The sequence below is a fragment of the Ostrea edulis genome, chromosome 4 (genome assembly GCF_947568905.1).
Source record: "Ostrea edulis chromosome 4, xbOstEdul1.1, whole genome shotgun sequence".
Taxonomy (NCBI): domain Eukaryota; kingdom Metazoa; phylum Mollusca; class Bivalvia; order Ostreida; family Ostreidae; genus Ostrea; species Ostrea edulis.
Window position 1 is genome coordinate 85,831,950 of NC_079167.1, and position 23,110 is coordinate 85,855,059.

Here is a 23,110-nt window from a genome sequence, read left to right on the forward strand (position 1 = left end):
AACTACTTCCTGTGTGTCATCAAGAAAAATAAATGAATAAAAACCCATCATGGTCACTCATCCATAGAGAAGTTATGAAATTCTTTTCCAATTGTAGTCATATGGAATAAGAGTCAAAATGTTACGAATTTCGAATAGTCCGAAAGCAATACAAAATCAGGAGAAATTGGAGATGAATGGAAAATCCCAAGATTAGAGATTTGAGGAAAATGGTCCGCTGCATTTGACTCTATCGAACACACTATCCTGTTGCACCGACTTTAACATCTGTTCGGAATAATAGAAAAATCACTAGGCTGGATATCATATTACCTCAGTGACCGTCACCAAAACGGTCTGTATACTGTAGAATCATTTAAATTCGTGGGGGCCAATTTTCGTGGATTGGTGGATTTCTACGGGTTCGTGGGGACGTGATTTCGTGGATTTATATATTTATAACAAAGATGAGTCTGGAATGTCTTTATTTGTTGAGGATGTAAATTCGTGGGTGACGGGTACCCACGAATTCCACGAAAATTGAGCCACCACGAATTCTAATGATTCCACAGTAGATGTTGTCAAGTCAAGGCCAGTGAAAATGAATTTCAGTGTGCCACAAGAGTTTTTGCTGGGTCCAAAATTATGTACAATGTACACAAAACCATTTCGTTTCATCTGTAGATATCATGGACTTGATCACCGTTTTTACGCTGATGACTCTCAGCATTATTTGTCTTTTAAGCCTACAGGCATAGCTACACAGGCAGAGACATTACATCGTATTGAGCGTTGTCTATACTACATCGTGTTTTGGATGCATGGCAATATGTTGAAACTCAACACGGATAAGACCGAGGTTATTGTGTTTGCGTCAGGTCGTAATGCAAATCTCATTAGAAACATTTCAGTGACAGTAGGTTACTCACAAATTAATCATTCAACATGCGTTCGAAATCTTGGTGTCATGTTTGACTCTAAGATGGATATGGAGAAATAAGTGAACTCTGTCAGCAGATCTTGTTATGCACAGTTGCGGCAAAAAGGCCACATCAATAATATTTAACAACAGAAGCAACTAAATCTCTTGTGAACTCCCGAGTTACATCAGTTAAAATTACTGTAACGCTCTCCTCATTGGTGTTCCAACGACAGTCCTGAGCAAGCTCCAACATATTCAGAGCACTGCCGCACGTCTCATATTCAGGACCTCTCGTTACAACCATATCACTCCAATACTAAGAGAACTACACTGGTTACCTGTGCAGTATCGGACACAATATAATATACTTACTTATGCTTACAAAGCCTCACATGATGAGTACCCAATTTATATCAAACGATTACTAGAGGTAGATAAACCTACCCGAAATCTTAGGTCTATAAAACAATCGGTCACTCTAGTTGGTCCAAAAAGTCGAACCGTTACGTACGGGGATCGGTGTTTCAGCACAATAGCTCCATAACTGTGGAATGCCCTTCCAGAATATGAAAGGGACTGTAGAATACTGTGTGCGTTCAAGAAGTCACTCAAAACACATTTTTCCATCACGATTTTGAGGACTAGTTTCTATCAATTCAGTCATTTGTGTTTGCTGTTTCAGTGCATTAAGATTGCCTTGACTGTTTTGACTGTGTGTTCTAGTTTCCGTGTACCATTTTGTGATGTTTTATAAAAAAAAAAATCTCTGTTTTAATTTATTATAACTGAGACATTATATGATGTGTGTGCGTGTATGTATTTCATTATCATTATTATTTTAATACGCCATCAAACTTATGTTTATTCTTATGTAGCATATTTATGGCATCTTATTTAATTGGCGACAGAACTTCATCTCTATTATGAGTTCTGTCGAAGATTATGCCAGACGATGGGCTAAATATGAAAAAGAAGAACTTGATATATTGTCAGAATGGGTTAAAAGCATAAGAGGGTTATTAAAATCCCGCATTAGACACATGAAAACAAAAGTACGCACCATCTATCCTTCTGTGTATAGTAAACCAGAAGTGATAAAGGAATTAGATAGGTTACATGAGGATTATCATTTGGTTCCAGCTGACAAAGCTAGTAACAACATTGTCTGTGTTTGTAAGGCTCATTATTACAACTGTATTTTAAACGAACTTGGCATTAATTCCACTTTTGGTAATCATACTTATACTCCAGCTGCCCTTTCAGCAGATGAAATTCTTCAAAACCATGCTTCAGTTTTAGACACATTTAATACCCCAGTCAATGGGTGAATGAATATGAGTTACCGTACCTATACTGGATTCCTAAACTACATAAAAACCCTTACAAATCCCCTTTCAAACAAAGATACATTGTTGGGTCCAGTAGGTGCTCTACCAAGCCCCTAGCTTTGCTCCTCACGAAAATGTTAACAGCTGTGAAGGAGAAACTTCAAATTTACTGTGCGACTACATATGCCAGAAGTGGTGTTAATCAAATGTGGATTCTAAAAAATTCTAAAGAACTTTTAGTAAACTTGAAATCGCAGAATTTCCCCCAAATCAATAACATTAAAACCTATGACTTTTCAACACTATACACGACCATTCCTTACGATAAATTAAAGACTAGACTTTTTGACATCATAGACATTTGGTTCTTCAACAAAAACGGAAAACAGAAATATTCATATCTAGTGATCAGTCATTCAAAAACTTACTTTGTTAAACACCACTTTTTGATTCCACGCACAAGTACTCTGAAGTTGAAATAACAAATATGCTAGAGTTCCTCATTGACAATATCTTCGTGGTCTTTGGTGATCAGGTCTTCCAACAGTCTGTTGGAATTTCCATGGGCATGAATTGTGCTCCTTTGTTAGCTTACCTGTTTCTATATTCATATGAAGGAGAATTTATTCAAAAACTTCTATGTGAGAAGAAAAAATCTCTCGCTGTGGCCTTCAATTCGAGATTTCGATATATCGATGACGTTTTGTCTATTAACAATAATAACTTTCATTCATATGTCGATTTGATATATCCCTGTGAGCTCGAAATAAAGGACACCACAAAGTCGTCCACTTCTGCTTCATACTTAGATATTTTATTGAAAGTAGACATTAACGGAAAACTGACATCTCAACTGTATGACAAACGGTATGATTTCAACTTCTCCATCGTCAACTTCCCATACCTATGTAGCAATATTCCATTATCACCTGCATATGGTGTTTATATATCTCAACTGATTCGATATGCAAGAGCTTGTTCTGCGTATAGTCAGTTTTTAAATCGAGGTAAGCTACTGACAAACAAGTTGATGGTTCAGGTGTTTCAACAGTCTAGATTGAAGTCAACATTTCGCAAATTCTATGGTCGTTATAACGATCTAGTTCGTCAGTACAACCTCGCATTGGGTCAAATGCTGTCTGACGTGTTTCATACCGATTGTTAAGCCGTTCCTGGCACACTGATTTTAACTGCGGATAATTCCTTTTACCTGATCAGGATATAGGGCTCACGGCGGGTGTGACCGGTCAACAGGGGATGCTTACTCCTCCTAGGCACCTGATCCCACCTCTGGTGTGTCCAGGGGTCCGTGTTTACCCAACTATATATTTTGTATTGCTTACAGGAGTTATGAGATTGATCACTGTTCGTTATCTTCACCTTGCATGTAATAGAAAGGAAGTTACGATAGGATCTTTTAAATTCTATGGAATTGATGCAAAGAAAAAAAGAGAAATAAATTTAAAGAAAACAAAATGTATTTCAATATGAACGTCACAAACATTACTTTTCTGTAAATGTTTTTGAAGAAAAAGGCATCAATTAAACCCTAAATATCTCATTTGATTTTTAAATGCCAAGCTCAATAATATGCTTTAATGATGTTTAGTAGTTTATTTTAACATAAGTATAAGAAAGAATTATTCCCTAGCCTGCTCATAGAAGATTTAACCCCTGCAGTATGTAATTTTTCTTCATTTATGAAAGATTGGCATATTGCCAATTTTTAAGAGTTGTCTGCCCTTTGATGAGTGATATGTTTAATTATGACTTATGCCATTTTGGAAGGCTATTGTCAGTTGTAACTATGAAATTCATTTCATGATGTATAACTTTAATTTTATTTTAATAACATAAATGTACACATAACATATTTGAATACTTTTTTAAAGGCATTACCCAGTATCTAAACCCTAATATCTCATTTGATTTTTAAACGTCAAGTTCAATAATATGTTTTAATGATGTTTAGTAGTCTATTTTGATATAAGTGTAAAAAAAGATATGTCCTACCCTGCTCTTGGAAGTTTGAGTATTCAAATGTATACTTTTTCTTTATTTCTGAGAAATTGGCAATATGCCAATTTTTTAAGAGTTGTCTGTCCTTTGATATATTGCATGTTTGATTATGACCTATATTAATTTTGAATGGGTATTGTCTGCTGTTATGTAATTCATTTCATGATGTCTAACTTTAATTTTGGCTTAAAAAATATAAATATACATTGTACAATTAACACTTTTCAACATTTAAAAAAAAACCCATGGATTATCTAAACAGTCATTATTTAAATATCTCATATGATTTTCAAATGCCAAGCTCAATGATGTGGTTCAAGTATATTTAGTAGTCTATTTTGACAGTAGTATGAAAATCAATTATTTCCTAGCCTGCTCTTGGAAGATTTGACCCTTCCAGTTTGTTCTTTTTCTTCATTTCTGAAGGTGCCTCCGTGGTCGAGTGGTTAGAGCATTGCGCTCAAAATCACACGGCCTCTAACCTTTGGTCGGCACGAGTTCGAATCCCCCCCCCCCGCCGGTAAGTGAGAAAGTTTCCCAGTTTACTTTCGGAAGGTCGCTGGTACATTGTATGTGGATTCTTTCTTCCACCAATAAAAACTGGGCGCCAGTAGATAACTGAAAAATTGTTGAGTGTGGCGGAAAACAGTTAATCAATCAATCTCAGAAAATTGGCAACATGCCAATCTTTAGGAGTTGTCTGCCCTTTGATGTGTTTCATGTTTGATTATGACTTATGCCGGTTTTGTACCTGTTGTAACTTTGAAATACTTTTGAAAAAAAAAAAAATAATTTTTGTGTGAAATAAATTATATTTGATTTTTACCTGTTATCTGCATATTTACATATGATATTGATAAACATATAATGCAAAATACAGATGGCACTGCGTATGGTGACCATGTTGAAAATAGCGATTTTTGTGGGAATGTTTTCATTTACTATTTTGGGTGTCTACCTACCTACCAAATTTTATCAAGATGTGGTAACCCACGACTTGGACAGTATTGCATGAATTTTTGCTAGAGAGGCTCTTAAAGTGTTATATCAAATGACACCAGATTGTTGGGATATTTGTAAATTGGGTAAACACGAGAAAGAGAAGACAGAGCTCCAATGCTTTTATTTATGTTACAGGAGTCAAAACAAAATATTTAAAAACTTTTACCACTTTAACAGCAACTTTATAGAGCTTTTTTTTCTCAGGATTTTATTAGAAATTGCAAACTTTAAAGATCTTTTAAATCGACCAATTTCATATCGCAATGATTTTCAAGTGTCTTGCCGTTTTTCAGTAGCTCTTCTTCATGTTTGTTTGTCAATTATATTCAATATTTTTGTTATGGGTCGACACGAACCAGTCCATTATATACATGTTATCATTGAGTCAAATACAGATTATTAGGCCGTTCATTGGACACTGATTTTGACTATGCAAAACTTCGTTTACCTAATCAACGTGCTCACAGTGGGTGTAACCGATCGACAGGGACTGTTTGCTCCTCCTAGGTAGCTGATCTCACCTCTGGTATATTCAGGGGTCCGTGTTTACCCAACTCTCTATTTTGTAATGCTTAAATGAATTATGGGATTGATTGTTGTTCGTTGTTTTCGCCTATCATGAAATAATATTTGAAAAGTTGCATTCATTGCTGCGGGACAGATGTCTGTGACTGCAGATGTGTATTAATAAAGAATAATGTTTATTGTAGTCATTTGTTTACTTTGCGAAGGACTATATGTTATTTTTTTATTGCCACAAAAATAATTCATGGTACAATATATACAACTGGTTTACCAATGTATGTGATCCGCTTACCATCGTGAGATTCATCGAATACGTCAAAGTTTATGTATAGCGAAGGCGTTATACTACAAGATCTGCAAGCAAGTGCCACATCTATTATCGAATAAAATGCAAGTAAATGGTGTTTTTTTGCGAAATCAGTGGTATAGGCTAAATAAACACATTTTAATTTTTTCTAATTTGGATACAGATATAAAGTGGTTAGCATGCTTTAGAGGTCTTTATATCTTTTAAGTTTTACCACGTGACTTTATGGAAACAGCCGAAAACAGATTTTTTTTCGCATCATGGAAACGAACGAAATGAAAGAAGTTGTTTTTAATTGGACTAAGTCTGTCAATTAATCGGTTATACGTGTATCGTAGATAGCTTGCCGTTCTATTATGAAATTATTTTTAATCGGAACTTTAAATCAATCGGTCGGATAAATTTTGTACGCCTGCTGTTGAAATCTGTTTTGCGAATCGAACTAAAATCTTAAGTCTAGCTTCAATATTGCCCCACAGCGTGAGAGTATACAATTCATTTCTTTCCGCATTTGATCGAAACTCCTCTAAATTTCACAAACCTTCGTGTAGCCTGGTTTCCGAGCCTTTCCGACTGTTCACTATGCTATTATCTTATGTAAGGTGAAGATAACGAACAGTGATCAATATCATTACTCCTATACGCAATACAAAATAGATAGTTGGGCAAACACGGATCCCTTGATACACCAGAGGTGGGGTCAGGTGCCTAGGAGGAGTATGCATCCCCTGTTGACCGGTCACACCCGCCGTGAACCCTATATCCTGTAAATTTAAATCACAAATGTGTAGAAAGGCGGCAAAAGAGTCATTTGGAAATAAAAGGTATTATTGAAGTTGCACTAAAAATTACAAGTACTGCTGTTTAGTATAATAATTGAATTTTGTTTTGTTGTAGATAGACAACATTCTGTATTGGCGATGATGGGGCTGAGACGAATTCGTAAATTGCTCTTGATGTTAACGTTCCTCGTTGTCCTTACGTGTTTCATGATTCACCATAGAGTATTCTATACATCTTCATTACTGATGACACCGAAAGAGGACATTGATATGATGAATATGTATGTAACATTTTCGGCAAATTACACCAATAAACGATTGGATATGGCATCTGAGAACCATCCACGTTCTCATCTAAAGCGTTTTGTGCATGAGGTAGATTGCCAACAAATAATTGACGGTGAGGAAGAGTACATATCAGTTGCCAACAGAACGATGTCTGAACGGAATTACACGTTTCCAACAGACAAAGAGATAGGAGATCTTGCACAGAATTGTGAGAATTTCTTAGAGGTGTACAATTATAAATATTTCTTCGTATCGCCTGAAGAACTTGGTTTTCCCATCGCCTATACAATATTAACTTATAAAGATGCTGTTCAGACAGAGAAACTGCTTCGTGCTATTTATCGCCCACACAATTTATACTGCATACACGTAGATCAAAGTTCAGATAATACTTTACTTTACGCTATGAAATCCATCGCTAAATGTCTTCCTAATGTACTCATTGCTTCAAAATTAGAGGATGTGATATACGCAGGATTTTCTCGACTTCAGGCAGATGTGAACTGTATGTCTGATTTATTGAATAAGACAGATGTTAAATGGCGATATGTCATAAATTTACCTTCCCAGGCATACCCTTTGAAAACAAATTCAGAAATCATTAAAATTCTTACAATATATAACGGAACAAATAGCATAGAAAGTGTTTACGATCATAATGCGATCTATCGATTCAATGAAACATATGTTGTCAAAAATGGGAGATTAAAGTCTACGGGGAAAAAGAAGGATCCGCCGCCATATAATATCACTGTAGGAAAGGGAAGTGCTTACGGTGTGTTCAGTAGGGACTTCGTGAATTATTCTCTAAATGACCTCAAAGCCCAGGGCATTTTGAAATGGTTAGAAGATACATACAGTCCTGATGAGACCTTCTGGGCCACGCTAGTATTTAACAAGCATCTTAATGTGCCGGGTGTTAACTACACAGGTGAGTATATCCTAAACTTACATGATGTACTTTGGCAAAAGTTAACGATTTTTTTTCTATCAGTTTCATTACTTCTCTCTAAAAAAGCCAAAACAAACAAAAAAGTAGAATGATTTGAAGCTGAATATTTTGGACTTTTTTGGAGAGTCAGAGTCTGTTATAACAATCCCCCTCTTTAATTGTCGTATATTGTTTGGAACCTATGACATGCCGTACTATACCCCAAAATAAAATGAGCCTGTAATCCTTGGAATTAATAAAAAGTGGGCATTATCATGAAGATGTCTGTTTTAATTCTTCCTTAAATCAAAACTTATCGCAAGAACAATATACAGGTCAGCTGATGATAGAGAGATGAATCGAATATGTACATTGATCTACCATATTTCGTACTTCGAGTAAAAATACTTATCGAAACAACTTCAGTCACCAATGCATTTATATTTCTTGATTCAGCAAATCAAGATGTCAAATTGAAAAGTGTATCTTATTTTTGTCAACATATACTATATCAAAAGAAAGGTTAGGATTACGAACAGTGATCAATTTCATAACTCCTATAAGCAATACAAAATAGAGAGTTTAGCAAACACGGACTCCTGGATAGACCAGAAGTGGGATTAGGTACCTAGGAGGAGTAAGCATCCCGTGTCGACTGGTCACACCCGCCGTGAACCTTATATTTTGATCAGGTAAACAGAGTTATGCGTAGCAAATGTAACATCGAATTATCAGGAGTACTGGTTGAGTACTGCACTTCTCGGTAGATTTGCTTGTGTTTTGTCAAACGTCCCAAACAAGAATTGTTACACTCAGTAAAATGAAATCAACTTTATTTGAAGTAGCAATGGGGGTCCTTGTCATGAAATCACTCTCCATGACATGGGACCTCACTTTGCAATGCCATATACAAATCACATGTGACTTTCACTCCCAATGTCAGACCCTAGGAAAATTAACAGTCACCAGTTATGTTAAACGTTTTGCACAGCACTGGGATGGAGAATGAAATCCAGGTCTTCGCGAATCGAGCACCTACTCTGTATCGGCTGATCTCAGGTAGATGATTTCGCAGAATGTCTATAATTGTTTCGCAATTTAATACACCGAAAACTTCTTATATGTACTAGCACTTAACATGTATAAAATGACTGGCTGTTATTGTATTTCGCAGGTCAAGGACTTGCTTGATGAAAGTGAAAATGACGAACAGTGATCAATTTCATAACTCCTATAAGCAAAACAAAATAGATAGTTGGGCAAACACGGATCCCTGGATACACCAGAGGTGGAATCAGGTGTCTAGGAGGAGTAAGCATTCCCTGTCGACCGGTCACATCCGCTACGAGCCCTATATCCTCATCAGGTAAACGGAGTTATCCGTAGTCAAAAGCAGTGTTCCTAACAATCGGTATGAAACACGTCAGAGAGTCAGACAGCATTTGACCCAATGATAGGTTGTATTGACAAACTAGATCGTAATAACGATCATAGAATTTGCAAAATGCTGACTTCAATCGAGACTGTTGAAACCCTTGTACCATCAACTTGTTTGTCAGTAGCTTCCTTCGATTTAAAAAAAAATGACCATACACAGAACAAGCCCTTGCGTATCGAATCAATAGAGAGATATAAACACCATATGCAGATGATACTGGAATATTGGTACATAAATATGGTGAGTTGACGATGGAGAAGCTGAAATCATCCCGTTTGTCATCATTGATATGAATATTAACTTTAAAAGCTGCGATCACGGTTACTGCATTAACGATCAGTCGATTAATATCCGTGACTAGAACTTACGAAACAATATCTAGTCAGTCATATTTCTCTACAATGTGCAATAATTCGTATAAATTGATTAGAACTGCAAATTTCCTTTATCATGTTTTTTTTAAGTAATTGATAACTCCGTTCACCTGATCAGGATATAGGGCTCACGACGGATGTGACCGGTCGACAGGGGATATTTACTCCTCCTAGACACCTGATCCCACCTCTGATGTGTCCAGGGGTCCGTGTTTGCCCAATGATCTACTTTGTATTGCTTATAGAAGTTATGAGATTGATGACTGCTCGTTATCTTCACCTTTTATTGAACCATCGACCTTGTATCTCTGCTGGTGGACTGTCTGTCCCTGAGGATACTTGTCGCTTGATATATGTTCCTTCATGAATATCACAATAAGGAAAGAATACGGGCTGACACATCGCCCAGTATAAAAAGGTGTCACTCGGTGGAATCTATAAAGGAAACAGGCTCCTACAGATCGATTGGCATCCCTCGGATTATCCTTCGAGATACCAAAGATTTGTCTGATGTACAATCGTCAGATTGTGAGCTTTGGTAAAGAAACCAAAATTCTTATACCCAAACTAAAAATTGTTATGTTCCTTTAAGAGCTATTTTTGGTAATTCCTTTTCAGACCCCATGTATCTAATCTCAAAAAATTGCAAAACTTGTGATATACTGATCACTAGAAATTCATTTAGTAGTAATCTCACTGGATGTAGTATCTGTACCGAAACTTTTGATAATCTGACTTGTAAATCTTTTAACGTTGTCTTAGCCATTGAATGTAACCTCTGTGGCTTAATCTATGTGGGAGAAACCAAGGGTTCATTTAATAAAAGAACATCGAGGCACATATTTCAAATATATAATGGTGGTAACCAACTTCTTTACAGGCATTTTAATGCACCGGACCACTCCATCTTCTCTATGAGGTTAAGGAATTTTTTTTAGGGGGGTGTTACCATCACATCAACAATCCTACATTAAAGACCCAAAAAAACATACCGTACGGTTGCTCCACGGATGACTGAATGTGGGCGGAGCTTATCCATGGTCGATCAGTTGTTGTCTATATTTTTATGATATACACAGGAAATTTCTCAGGTTATTACAAATTATGCTAAGTGTCTTGATTTGTGCAAAAAAAAAAAATTTAAAATTTCTACCTACATGCATACCGCATTTCTATTTCCCGTAAACCTTCAAACTTGGTCATATTTATGTATTGCAAATGACAGGTTTAGCCCATTTCTAAACCTTTGCTTTTTAAAACTTCTAATTAAATTGTTATATATCGTATATAAATAATTTCCGAAATATAATATTACCCGGCGTTTCCAGGCACTTCCTGGTGTCCTGGGAGTTCGTGGTGTCGTGGGTGTAGTAGGTAAAATATCCATGTTTCGAGAGAATGAATAAATCCAAGTAGATCTGTGTACATGTACAACCAAATGAAGAATGGTCAAGATACCCCTCAATATGGGCCGTCTGTAGGGATTCTGTAGCTGTAATGTTTGCGTAATGGTGGTATCTCAAACAGAAGCTGACACGAAGTCTCCCCCCATCCTCTCTCTCTCTCTCTCTCTCTCTTTAGGGTTTCAGTGGACGTAGTGTTTGTGTAACGATGGCATCCCAAACAGAAGCTGACACGAAGTCTACCCCCCCCCCTTTCTCTCTCTCTCGCTTACTCTCAATCATTGACTAAATGAGTAACCATTGTCATACGTATGCAACACTATTGCCATGCCATATTATTTCATCTATATCATTGCTACAGTTCTACACATTTCTCTCTCTCTCTCTTTATAAACATAAAACCGTGATAAATTATAAATAGCTCAATAACTCTCTCTCTCTCTCTCTCTCTCTCTCTCTCTCTCTCTCTCTCTCTCTCTCTCTCTCTATAAATATAAAACCGTGATAAATTATAAATAGAAATATCTCAATAACTCTCTCTCTCTCTCTCTCTCTAAATATAAAGCCGTGATAAATTATAATTAGAAATATCTCAGTAACTCTCTTTCTCTCTCTCTCTCTCTCTCTCTCTCTCTCTCTCTCAATATAAAGCCGTGATAAATTATAAATAGAAATATCTCAATAACTTATTTATGCTTTTTTACTGTTGTTTGATTTCTGATTGTGTAATTTATAATCCATGTGGTATCTCAAACAGAAACATTTTTTAAACTACTGTAACAGTTTTACGCATGGGCAATATAACCATTATACATGTTGATGTGCTGCGCCAATAAAGAATTGTTCATGTTTCTATAAATATAAAGCCACAATAAATCATTAATAGAAAATATTCCAATAACTTATGTTTGTTTTTGTTTTTTTTATTATTATTTTTTGATTTCTGATTGTTTAATCTATAATACATGTATAGAGATGGAGAGAGAAAATACGATGATAAATTGCATTGCATAGGGGACGCTAGAAATTAAAATATTCTAGGTGCGAGTCAGTGCTATCAAAACTCAGGTATACTGGGGCTTTCCTCGAGATCTGAAGACTGCCGGTCATCATTAGCCATGATTGTTATCAAAACATCTTTCTCAGGTAGCTGTAGACCACAGTCTCTGCAAACGTCAATAAACCTAATCTCTATTGTTAAAAGTTTGATTGACCAGCGGCTTATCATTGATCACGACACAGGTAAAATTTGGGGGCGTTAACTCAAAGTTGGGTCTTTAAGCACCCCTTTTCGTAGAAAACGAGAAGATGACTGGATCAGAACCCTAGGTACGGCATTTCTATATGGATGTAATGATAATGTATATGATGTGGAAAATTTGACTTGTCCACAAGGAATTAACGTTAATATGATGGGACTCTCTCCCAAATAGTCAAAGACAGAAGAGCAGTCATGGACATCATTCATATATAAGACCAAGCATAAATAATGTCACGCTTGATTCACTTTTGTCTTACGTCAACAGACAATTACAATTAGGTCTATATCATTTTCGTACAAATATTTACTTTGTTCCATTATTTGAAGAAACTACAGCTAGTCTATACTTGGGTTTTTCAACACCTGGATATAGACTGAACTGTGTGATTATAAATAAATAATGGTGGATATTGCCAATCACAGGCTCTTTAAACCAGCACTGGTCATGGACGATATTCCTCCTAAATCATGTTGCAAGTTCCTTAAGCTCAAATTTACAAACAAAAGAATAGATGCTGTCAACATAAGCAAAGGTTCTTCATCATAAAAAGATTCCATCGTGTATTCCAATTTATTTCAAGTTCAAGGCTACACCCTGTATTTCCAACAGTTATACTTCTATTATTGCATCCAAACTTTTTTTAATTACAAGCAAATTTTGCAGTGCCTATATATAGACCATCTTATACGTAATCCACCAACGTGTTCTTGTTCTTCGTCTTCTTTCAACTATAGTCCAGCTGGTCATGTCTTTACTGTTGATGTTGATATAGTTGAAAATGAGGACCCCCGATCACTTATTCTAAAAGGTCCTAAATACAGAGAACCTCGGTCTTTTAATTGGCGACAGAACTACATATCTATTATGAATTGTGTGGAAGATTATGCCATACGATTGGTTGGCTAAATTTGATATTGAAGAACTTGACACATTGTCAAAATGGGTTAAAAGCATAACAGGAATATTAAAATCCTGCATTAGACATATCAAAACAAAAGTACGTACCATCTATCCTTCTGTTTTTAGTAATACAGAAGTGTTAAAAGAAGAAGATAGGTTACATGACGAATATGCTTTGGTTCCAGCTGACAAAGCTGTTAACAACAATGTCTTTGTTTTAAGGCTCATTACTACAACTGTATTTCAAACGAACTTGGCATTAATTCCACTTTAGGTAATCGTACTTATACTCCAACTGCCCTTTCAAAAGATGAAATTCTTCAAAACCATGCTTCAGTTTTAGACACATTTGATATCCCAGTCAATAGGTCGAATTAATATGAGTTTCCGTACCTATACTGGATTCCTAAACTACATAAATCCCCTTACAAACAATGGTACATTGCTGGATCCAGTAAGTGCTTTACTAAGCCCCTATCTTTGCTCCTGACGACAATATCAACAGCTGTGAAGGAGAAGCTTCAAACTGGCTGTGCGACTAAATATGCAAGAAGTGGTGTTAATCAAATGTGGATTCTAAAAAATTCTAAAGAACTTTAGCAAACTTGAAATCGCAAACTTTTCCCAAATCAATAACATCAAAACCTATGACTTTTCAACACTATACACGACCATTCTAACGATAAATTAAAAACTGCACTATTTGACATCATAGACAGCTGCATCTCCAACAAAAATGGGGGAAAATATTCATATCTGGTGATCAGTCATTCAAAAACTTACTTTGTTAAACACCATTCTGATTCCACGTACAGCTACTCTGAAGTTGAAATAAAAGTATGCTAGAGTTCCTCATTGACAATATCTTCGTGGTGTTTGGAGATCAAGTTTTCCAACAGTCTGATGGAATTTCCATGGGCACGAATGTTGTTCCTTTGTTAGCTGACTTGTTTCTACATTCATATGAAGCAGAATTTATTCAAAAACTTCTACGTGAAAAGAAAGCATATCTTGATGTGGCCTTCAATTCGACATTTAGATATATCGACGATGATACCTTTCATTCATATGTCGCTTCGATATATCCCTGTGAGCTCGAAATAAAGGACACCACAGAAACGTCCACTTTTGCTTCATACTTTTTATTGATAGTAGACATTAACGACAAACTGACAATCCAACTGCATGACAAACGGGATGATTTCAGCTTTTCCGTCGTCAACTTCCCATATTTATGTAGCAATATTCCATTATCACCTGCATATGGTGTTTATAACTTTAACTGATTCGATAAGCAAGAGCTTGTTCTGCGTATGGTCAGTTTTTAAACCGAGGCAAGTTACAGACAGACAAGTTGATGGTACGGGGGTTTCAACAGTCTCGATTGAAGTCAGCATTTCGCAAATTCTATCGTCGTTATAACGAACTAGCTCGTCAATACAAACTATCATTGGGTCAAATGCTGTCTGACGTGTTTTGCACCGATTGTTAGTTCGGTAATGCCACACTGATTTTGACTACGAATAACTCTGTTTACGTGATCATGATTAAGGGCTCACGTCGGGATGACCGGTCGACAGGGGATGTTTAATCCTCCTAGACACCTGATCCCACTCCTGATGTGTCCAGGAGTATGTGTTTGCCAACTATCTGCTTTGTATTGCTTCTAGGAGTTATAAGATTGATCAGTGTTCGTTTTCCTCGCCTTTCATCGATATAAAACACTAGAATATTAAAAACGATTAAAATATTAAAATCCTGATTGGTCATTCATTTTTTTCCTTGTTTGATAATGGAAAAGTAAATAAATAATATATTCACTTTGAATGCACATGTAGTTGCCAATCAGAAAGCTTCGAATTAATCAATTATATGTGGAAAGGTTATAGTTTTCAAAACCAACAGCAAATATAGAAAATTTATTTTCAAAATATTTGACCTGTGTCCATCACAAAGCAAATATTGTTTTGTTGTGTTGACTGACAATGCATAAAGTATAATCATTTTTCTGATCCGGGCTATTGTGCCTTGAGATCTAAAAAAAAATCTTCAGAGGTACAGGATAATAGGAAACTAATGTTAACTGGATTAGATGCATAATATATGATATCAGACATATTGTTATTTGTGGAAACTATTGTTTTCTTTACCTAGCATGACTTCTTTATCTTTTTCCAAAGGTTTAATCCGCTTCACTGACTTCAAAATCATTCCTTGGATGATATGAATAAAACTTTACTACTGATTTTAAGACTAACCCTCTTTTGTAGGTGTTCCAAACAGGAAATTGTGGATAGCCGTCAGTACGACATGGCAGGGGCCTGCTGAAGTCTGCCACGGAAAGTATGTCCATGACATTTGCGTTTTTGGCATGGGTGATTTAAATAAATTGGTCTCGGAGAAAGAACTTTTTGCCAACAAGTTTTACCACGACTACCAGCCTCTTGCATTGCAATGCATGGAAGAGTGGATGTATAACAAAACGATAAATACTATACCTCTACAAACATATTATTATAGAAATTTGATAAAATCAGTGCTGCATTAGAAGTCTATAATATATTTTCCTCGTGGTTTATCATCAATTATACAGTTTGTAAGTAATTTTGATGTTTTAGTTACCCGAGGAGTACACCATTCAACGAACCCGTTATTTATAACTAAATTACAAGGCCTAATGGAAAGTGATTAGAAATGCAATTGTTGATTGAACGATCAAAATATGATGATGAAGCATATCCCAATGATGGAAAAATCAAGTTGATTTTCCCCATGAAGGCAGATAGAGGTGAACATGATATTTCATTTATTTCTAGTTTTTGAGGTCCCAGCCAATCAGAAAGCTCGGTAACACTTGATTATGTGGTATAGCATTTTCTCTGAAAGAGCGCATATTTTTATGATGTGGATTTTGAAATCAACTCTTGAAATGATTACCTGACGAGCTTATAACATATAGCTAGTGACTCTGAACTTAAGTATGGAGGACTTAAACTGTCCCTTAGTGACCATAAAACCTTGATTTTATTTCGAAAAATCAAACATGAAGAATTCAATAATGATTTTATCTTTTGTGCTCGATTTCAAAATGTTTTGTAAAAATTGTAAACCTGTACATGGATCACTAAACATTCATTTACTTGTATTTTCATCGGAAGTAGTTTGTGTACCAAAAGTCTGGGAAATTTGACTTGTAAATCTTTATACGTTGAGTGCAACCTCTGTGGTTTAATTAATGTTGGGGAAACTAAGGGTCCATTCGATAAAAAGATATCGGGACATATATTTCAAATAGATAATGGTGGAAACCAACTTATCCATAAACATTTTAATTCTCCAGGCCATACCCTCTTGCCGATAATGGTCAGGATTCTAGAAATAATTACCATAATACAAACAATGGAACTTTAAGTACCCGTTTTTGTAGACAATGAAAAGAACACTGGAGTTTGGCACTGCATTCCCGTATGGATGCAATAATAATGCATTCAATGTTGGAAATTTGACTAATCCACAAGGAAATAACGAGAATGTGTTGTTTTTTTTCAAATACAAAAAGACGTAAACGCAGACAAAGACATTGTTCATAGTGTAGTCGGGTTGGGTATTCTGATTAGTTACAGTTCACTTCCGGTAACCTATGACGTGGATAAGCATATATATATATATATATATATATATATATATATATATATGTGGGAATTCCCTGAGTTGACAGTCGGAACCATGCCTTAGAACTATATTCACCTGCTTGTTGTCTTGTGTCATTGTGCCTGTTGGTAACTATGTATTTGCTCTGTTGTATGCTTTATATGTGATAAGTATGTTTTAATGCCATGCATTAAGTAATAAATATTGTAGGATACGTTTTAGTATACCTGACTTGTGTTTACACACTATTGTCAAACTAACACAGCCAGTTTAACAACAATGGCGCTGCGAGCTACTCACTTCGAGATTCTCGCTTTTCTGGAACCTGCTGACCATGCTATATTAACATAGGCCATTCAGGTGTATTATTTAGTGTTTTCTACTTTTTCACTTAGCATTGTCTTATTTCTTATTGCATAAACATTGTGCATACATTCTTACAATTTGTTTGGTGTTGAAGATTTACCATGCGTCTTCAGTACCTGATATATGTGTACATTGTTTTGTGCTAGAGATTTTTCAGAGATCTATAGTGCATTATATTTTTGCAATTTTTAAATTTAGTGCTGCTTTGCATTCATTGCAATTGTAGCATTATTAGTGGTCAAATTGCCACAACTAATTTTATAACTGTTTTCGATTTTGCATTGTTTACCTTTTGCAGCTCCGTTTGGACAGTACCTAGATACGATCTGCAGTTTCTGCAATAATTCATTTAGTTGTAGAGTATTTGTAGACTATATTTTGCTTCCTAGTGTTGCAAATATCACAAAGTGGGGAGGAAGTATAGTAGAAGTACACATATATAGTTATATTATTTATCTACAAGCTCAATAGTACTCCTTTCAGGGCCGTAAATTAACCTTCAATTTGAAGGAGGCAGGAAATTAGGCGGGGGTCTGGGGGCCGCCCAGGCCCCCAGACGCTGAGAACATTTTGTGCACACTGAACACGTTTCGTGCAAAATCCTTGATTCTAGGGCCCTCTAAGATGTTATTTGACTAACTCATTCTAAAAGAAAGATTTGGAATGCTTTTTAAGGGAGGTATCATGTTCTTAGTTATTGGAAACAACATAAATTCTAATGAACTTTAAATTTTAATTTTTTTTGGCTCAAAAGTTGGAAGAGGCAGCTGCCTCCTCCGCCTCCATATAATGTACGGCCCTGCCTTTAGATTAAATATATCTAAGGTGTGGTTGTCATTAGTTCAATAGCTTAGTAATCTTGCTTAGATCGGTGTCATCAGTTATCAATTTGACACAGTTGTTTACTTTAGTTAAATATATTCAAAATACGTTTTAGACACATTAGTTAGTGAGTTAGTGCTCAGATATTCCGTGTGTTAGCAATACCTGAGTTAGTGCTCTGACATTCAGTGTGTTATCAATACCTGAGTTAGTGCTCTGATATTCAGTGTGTTAGCAATACCTGAGTTAGTGCTCTGACATTCAGTGTGTTATCAATATCTGAGTTAGTGCTCTGATATTCAATGTGTTCGCAATACCTGAGTTAGTGCTCAGATATTCAGTGTGTTAGCAATACCTGAGTTCGTGCTCAGACATTCAGTGTGTTCGCAATACCTGAGTTAGTGCTCAGACATTCAGTGTGTTAGCAATACCTGAGTTAGTGCTCTGACATTCAGTGTGTTATCAATACCTGAGTTACTGCTCTGATATTCAGTGTGTTAGCAATACCTGAGTTACTGCTCTGATATTCAGGGTGTTAGCAATACCTGAGTTAGTGTTCAGTCTTTATCCACAGTTGTGTATCAAAACTTAGTATTTTCTATATAAAGAGGATAAAAAGCTGTGGAAAGTATTATATATTTATCAAGCAGTACAATACTGGTTTTCATCCAACTAAAACAACTAACAAACAATTCCTATGTTTTAGTTCTTAGTTTGGCATTCGTGGCTTTGTAGGCGGATCTTAGAATCAATGTAGATCTGATAAGTTAACTTCAATAGGAATGGTGGTATTATTCTACCATGTAGGTTTCATTACGTTCCATTAAAGTGTGCAGACACTGCATGTTTGCATATCTTTGGAAATGGGTGCATTTTCTTACACTCTGTAGCCAGTGTTTTATGCACTGTTACTCTTAGTATATTTTGTATTCAGTGTCCTATATACTGAATTTATTTAGTTAGTTTCTATATTTTTGTTTAATAGCCAGTGATCTATACACTGTTGGTTTAGAGATATAGTAGAGTAGTGCTCTTACTTTTAGTTTTTATACTTTAGTTTTTGAAAGTATTTAAAAATAACTGTTTTGTTTAGACGGTTTTCTTATAACTCTGGTTCTTTACGAATAACTGTTTCGTTTAGTTTTCTTACAAGAGCTAGTAGTTCTGATGTGTTATTTATCAGGCTTTGGACTAGGTCAGACAAATAGTAGATTACTATTATAGCAGTATGTTATCTATTTTTGGACGAATTCAAAAATGTTAGTTTTTGTCACTCTCTTTGAGAGACCAGTAGTTTAGACCAGCTAAAACCATTGAGTTTTGATCAAGAGCCTGCTCTGGATATTTTATACCAGTCCAAAGTTTAGGTAATATCCAATCAAGTTTCAGACTTAAGACTTAGACCAGTTTATTGTGAAATGTATGGTGTCCATCATGGCTATTACAATCAATATGCTATGCCCCAAAGCTATCCTGCACAAGTTCAACTGCCACAGTATATACATTACCAGTTCACTATGCCGCACTACACTTATGCACCTACAGTCATGCAACAACACCTGCATCCCTACGAAGTTCAGCAAGCTATATATACAAACATGCAGGTACCACAGTACATGTATACACAACATGCCATGCCACAGAACATGCAACCAAACATGTAATACATGGAAACTGTGCCTCAGCAACAAGGGCAATGCATCCAGCCATGCACATGCATCAATTGCATTAAGACACAAAACCTAAATACAACAGTGACCTCTGACCACACAGTGGGAATACTATCAGAATCACACACTCCCACTCAAAACATTGAAACAAATGTGGTTAAAAGCTCAGAATTGCTAGAATGCAATGTCAATATCACTGTGCCAGTTTCTTCTATATGCAGAAAGTCAAGTCCAATACCAGACAGTATTGCTGGAAAGAAAGAAAGGACTGACCATGAGCTTGAAGGTAACAGGACAGATATTGAAATACAGAGAAATCTACCTTCGGTTGTGATTCCCACGACAGTAGACACAGAAGTACCAGTCACATTGACTGACGCTGTAGACTGTCCCATAATGGTTGAGTCACAACAGCAAAGGTGCTCAAAAATCGGATCTAATTTGTCAATGATGGATCACAATGCAGTAATTGGTTCGCAGTCAAGTTCAATAGGAATTATTTCCTTGATCTTGCAGAAAAAATTGTTGGCAAATTGTTTCAGAATCAACATCGTATCAATTTAGATGCAAGGGAGTCAACAATTTATCTTGCAGAAACATTTGTTGGTAGAATGTTTCAATATCCAACACTGAGAATATCAAGTGCAAGAAAGTTGACTTTATGTCTTGCAGAAACATTTGTTGGTAAAATGTTTCAAAACTGCGTATGTTCCATTCATCCAGAGACAAATCACGAGCTTGTCTCAAAGGTCAGTTCAGCAGCTGAACCCGAGACTGAACCAGGGTCTGTCATTGACGCATGTGCACAAATACAGTCGCCGGCTCATCGTACTGTGCCTGTCATGCTTATCAATACAGACTCTATGGAGCTATCGCCACAGCCTGCTGGAACAACGGTCGCATTGGCTGTGCTACCAGTTAAGCTTGGCAGTAGTTGTGCACCTAAAGACTGTATGGAGCTATCGACACAGCCTGCTGGAACAACGGACGCATTGGCTGTGCTAGCAGTTAAGCTTGGCAATGTCATGGTGGAGAGGAAAACGGTACATACTAACATCAGTATACATGCACACTTTCGTCCGTAGACGGACACAAACACATCTGCTCGATCAAGGCCACTTCCCAAACATCACTTCAGGGCTCGCACACATGCATTGTGTTATGTGCCATATACTCAACACAACTATAGCTTCGGCTTGCCTACTGAGAACAAGTGCTGGACTGTACCTTGGGTTTACCCAGAGTGAACTTCAATTTCATTAGACAAAATGGTCTTCGTCTTTACCAAGATCTACAGTCTCTGGCTGTGAACATTACAGTATATGTCTGTGTTTATTTTGGGTTGTATTTTCTTACAGTCGCTGGCTGTGAACATTACAGTCTATGACTGTGTTTATTTTGGGTTGTATTTTCTTACAGTCGCTGGCTGTGAACATTACAGTCTATGGCTGTGTTTATTTTGGGTTGTATTTTCCTACAGTCGCTGGCTGTGAGTATTACAGTCTATGGCTGTGTTTAGTTTTGGTTGTATTTTCCTACAGTCGCTGGCTGTGAACATTACAGTCTATGACTGTGATTATTTTTGATTGTATTTTCCTACAGTCAATTTCTGTGAATATTACAGTCTATGGCTGTGTTTAGAATTTACACCTGACTGTGACGACAGTAAATGGTGACTATTACCTGGCTGTGACTACACAGTAAAGGGTAACAACCGTCATACAGTGTCTGACTGTATCTCGGTTTATCACATGCAGTCTCTGACTGTACATTGTTTTACACACAAGAGTCCCTGGCTTTGTGTTTAATATTGTCTCAAGAATGATTTTGTTCCAGTTTGTGAAATTCTAAATTATGTATATTCTCAATTACTGAAGATCAACCTCAAAATAAGAAATATTCTAAGTTTATATTTCATTATTTCATAGCCTGAGACCATGTATAATTTAATTTTGAATATGCATATGATTGTCATTTATACAAATATTGTTTATATATTGGTGATATTTTCTAAAACCCAATTTGTTTAAATAGTGGAGGCAAGTGTTAAATATGTGACTGTATTAATTCACTTTATGTTGTCATTTTGTACAAATCAACGTCTCCATAGATTTTGTCAAGTGGTATAATTTTGCTTTCACACACTGTATTTTTATTTAAAAAATATTGTAAAACAGGCATTTAGTTTCAGATCAGCGGTGGATCATGGTAGACAACAACCCCTCTTCGTTACTAATTCCTAGAGCTGTGATGAACATTCAAATGCTGTGATATTCGCAAATATTGGACAGTGCTGAAGAAACAGTTGCGTGAATGACTATAAGTCGACTTTCAAATTGTAGGCGACTTTACACGTACTTCTTAGGAATCACTCCAAAATTCCATATTTGTGGAACTTATAAAACGGGGAGGAGTGTAGTCGGGTTGGGTATTCCGATTAGTCACAGTTCACTTCCGGTAACCTATGACGTGGATAACTATATATATATATATATATATATATATATATATATATATATATATATATATATATATATGTGGGAATTCCCTGAGTTGACAGTCGAAACCATGCCTTAGAACTATATTCACCTGCTTGTTGTCTTGTGTCATTGTGCCTGTTGGTAACTATGTATTTGCTCTGTTGTATGCTTTATATGTGATAAGTATGTTTTAATGCTATGCATTAAGTAATAAATATTGTAGGATACGTTTTAGTATACCTGACTTGTGTTTACACACTATTGTCAAACTAACACAGCCAGTTTGACAACAATATAAAAGAGAAGTATACAGACGTTCTCTCACTTGTTGCACTGTTGTCTTGCATAAAAAACAATAAGGTCCTCAACACATTCGTACAAAACTTTACTCTGTTACATTGATAGTTTTGTATACGTTTTTTGGATGTCGACAGAGCTAGTCCATCTTGCATTTTTGAACATCTGAATAAAGACCAAATTCTATGATTATGGATCTTGTTCATCACAGGTTTTTTAAACCACCGCAGCTTGTAGATGATGGTATACCCAGGGGTCCTTGTTTGTCCAACTCTTTATTTTGTATTCTTTACTGGAGTTACGAGATTGATCACTCTTCCTTATTTTCAGCTTTCATGCCTTTCAAATCATGCCTCCAGTTCCT

At 36.1% G+C, this 23,110-nt stretch overlaps 1 protein-coding gene across 4 annotated transcripts in view; it reads left to right on the plus strand.

The window, feature by feature from the left end:
• The window catches only part of LOC125668002 (N-acetyllactosaminide beta-1,6-N-acetylglucosaminyl-transferase-like), a 37,173-nt gene extending 14,494 nt beyond the window's left edge, over nt 1–22,679 (plus strand). For all 4 annotated transcript variants that reach the window (XM_056164067.1, XM_048901727.2, XM_048901728.2 and 1 more), the window contains 2 exons: nt 6,980–8,083; nt 15,731–22,679. In XM_056164067.1, the coding sequence (XP_056020042.1) occupies nt 7,003–8,083; nt 15,731–16,008 (1,359 nt within the window). In that variant the 5' untranslated portion in view covers nt 6,980–7,002 and the 3' untranslated portion in view covers nt 16,009–22,679. The remainder of the gene's footprint in view (nt 1–6,979; nt 8,084–15,730) is intronic.
• Nucleotides 22,680–23,110: the final 431 nt, after the last annotated feature.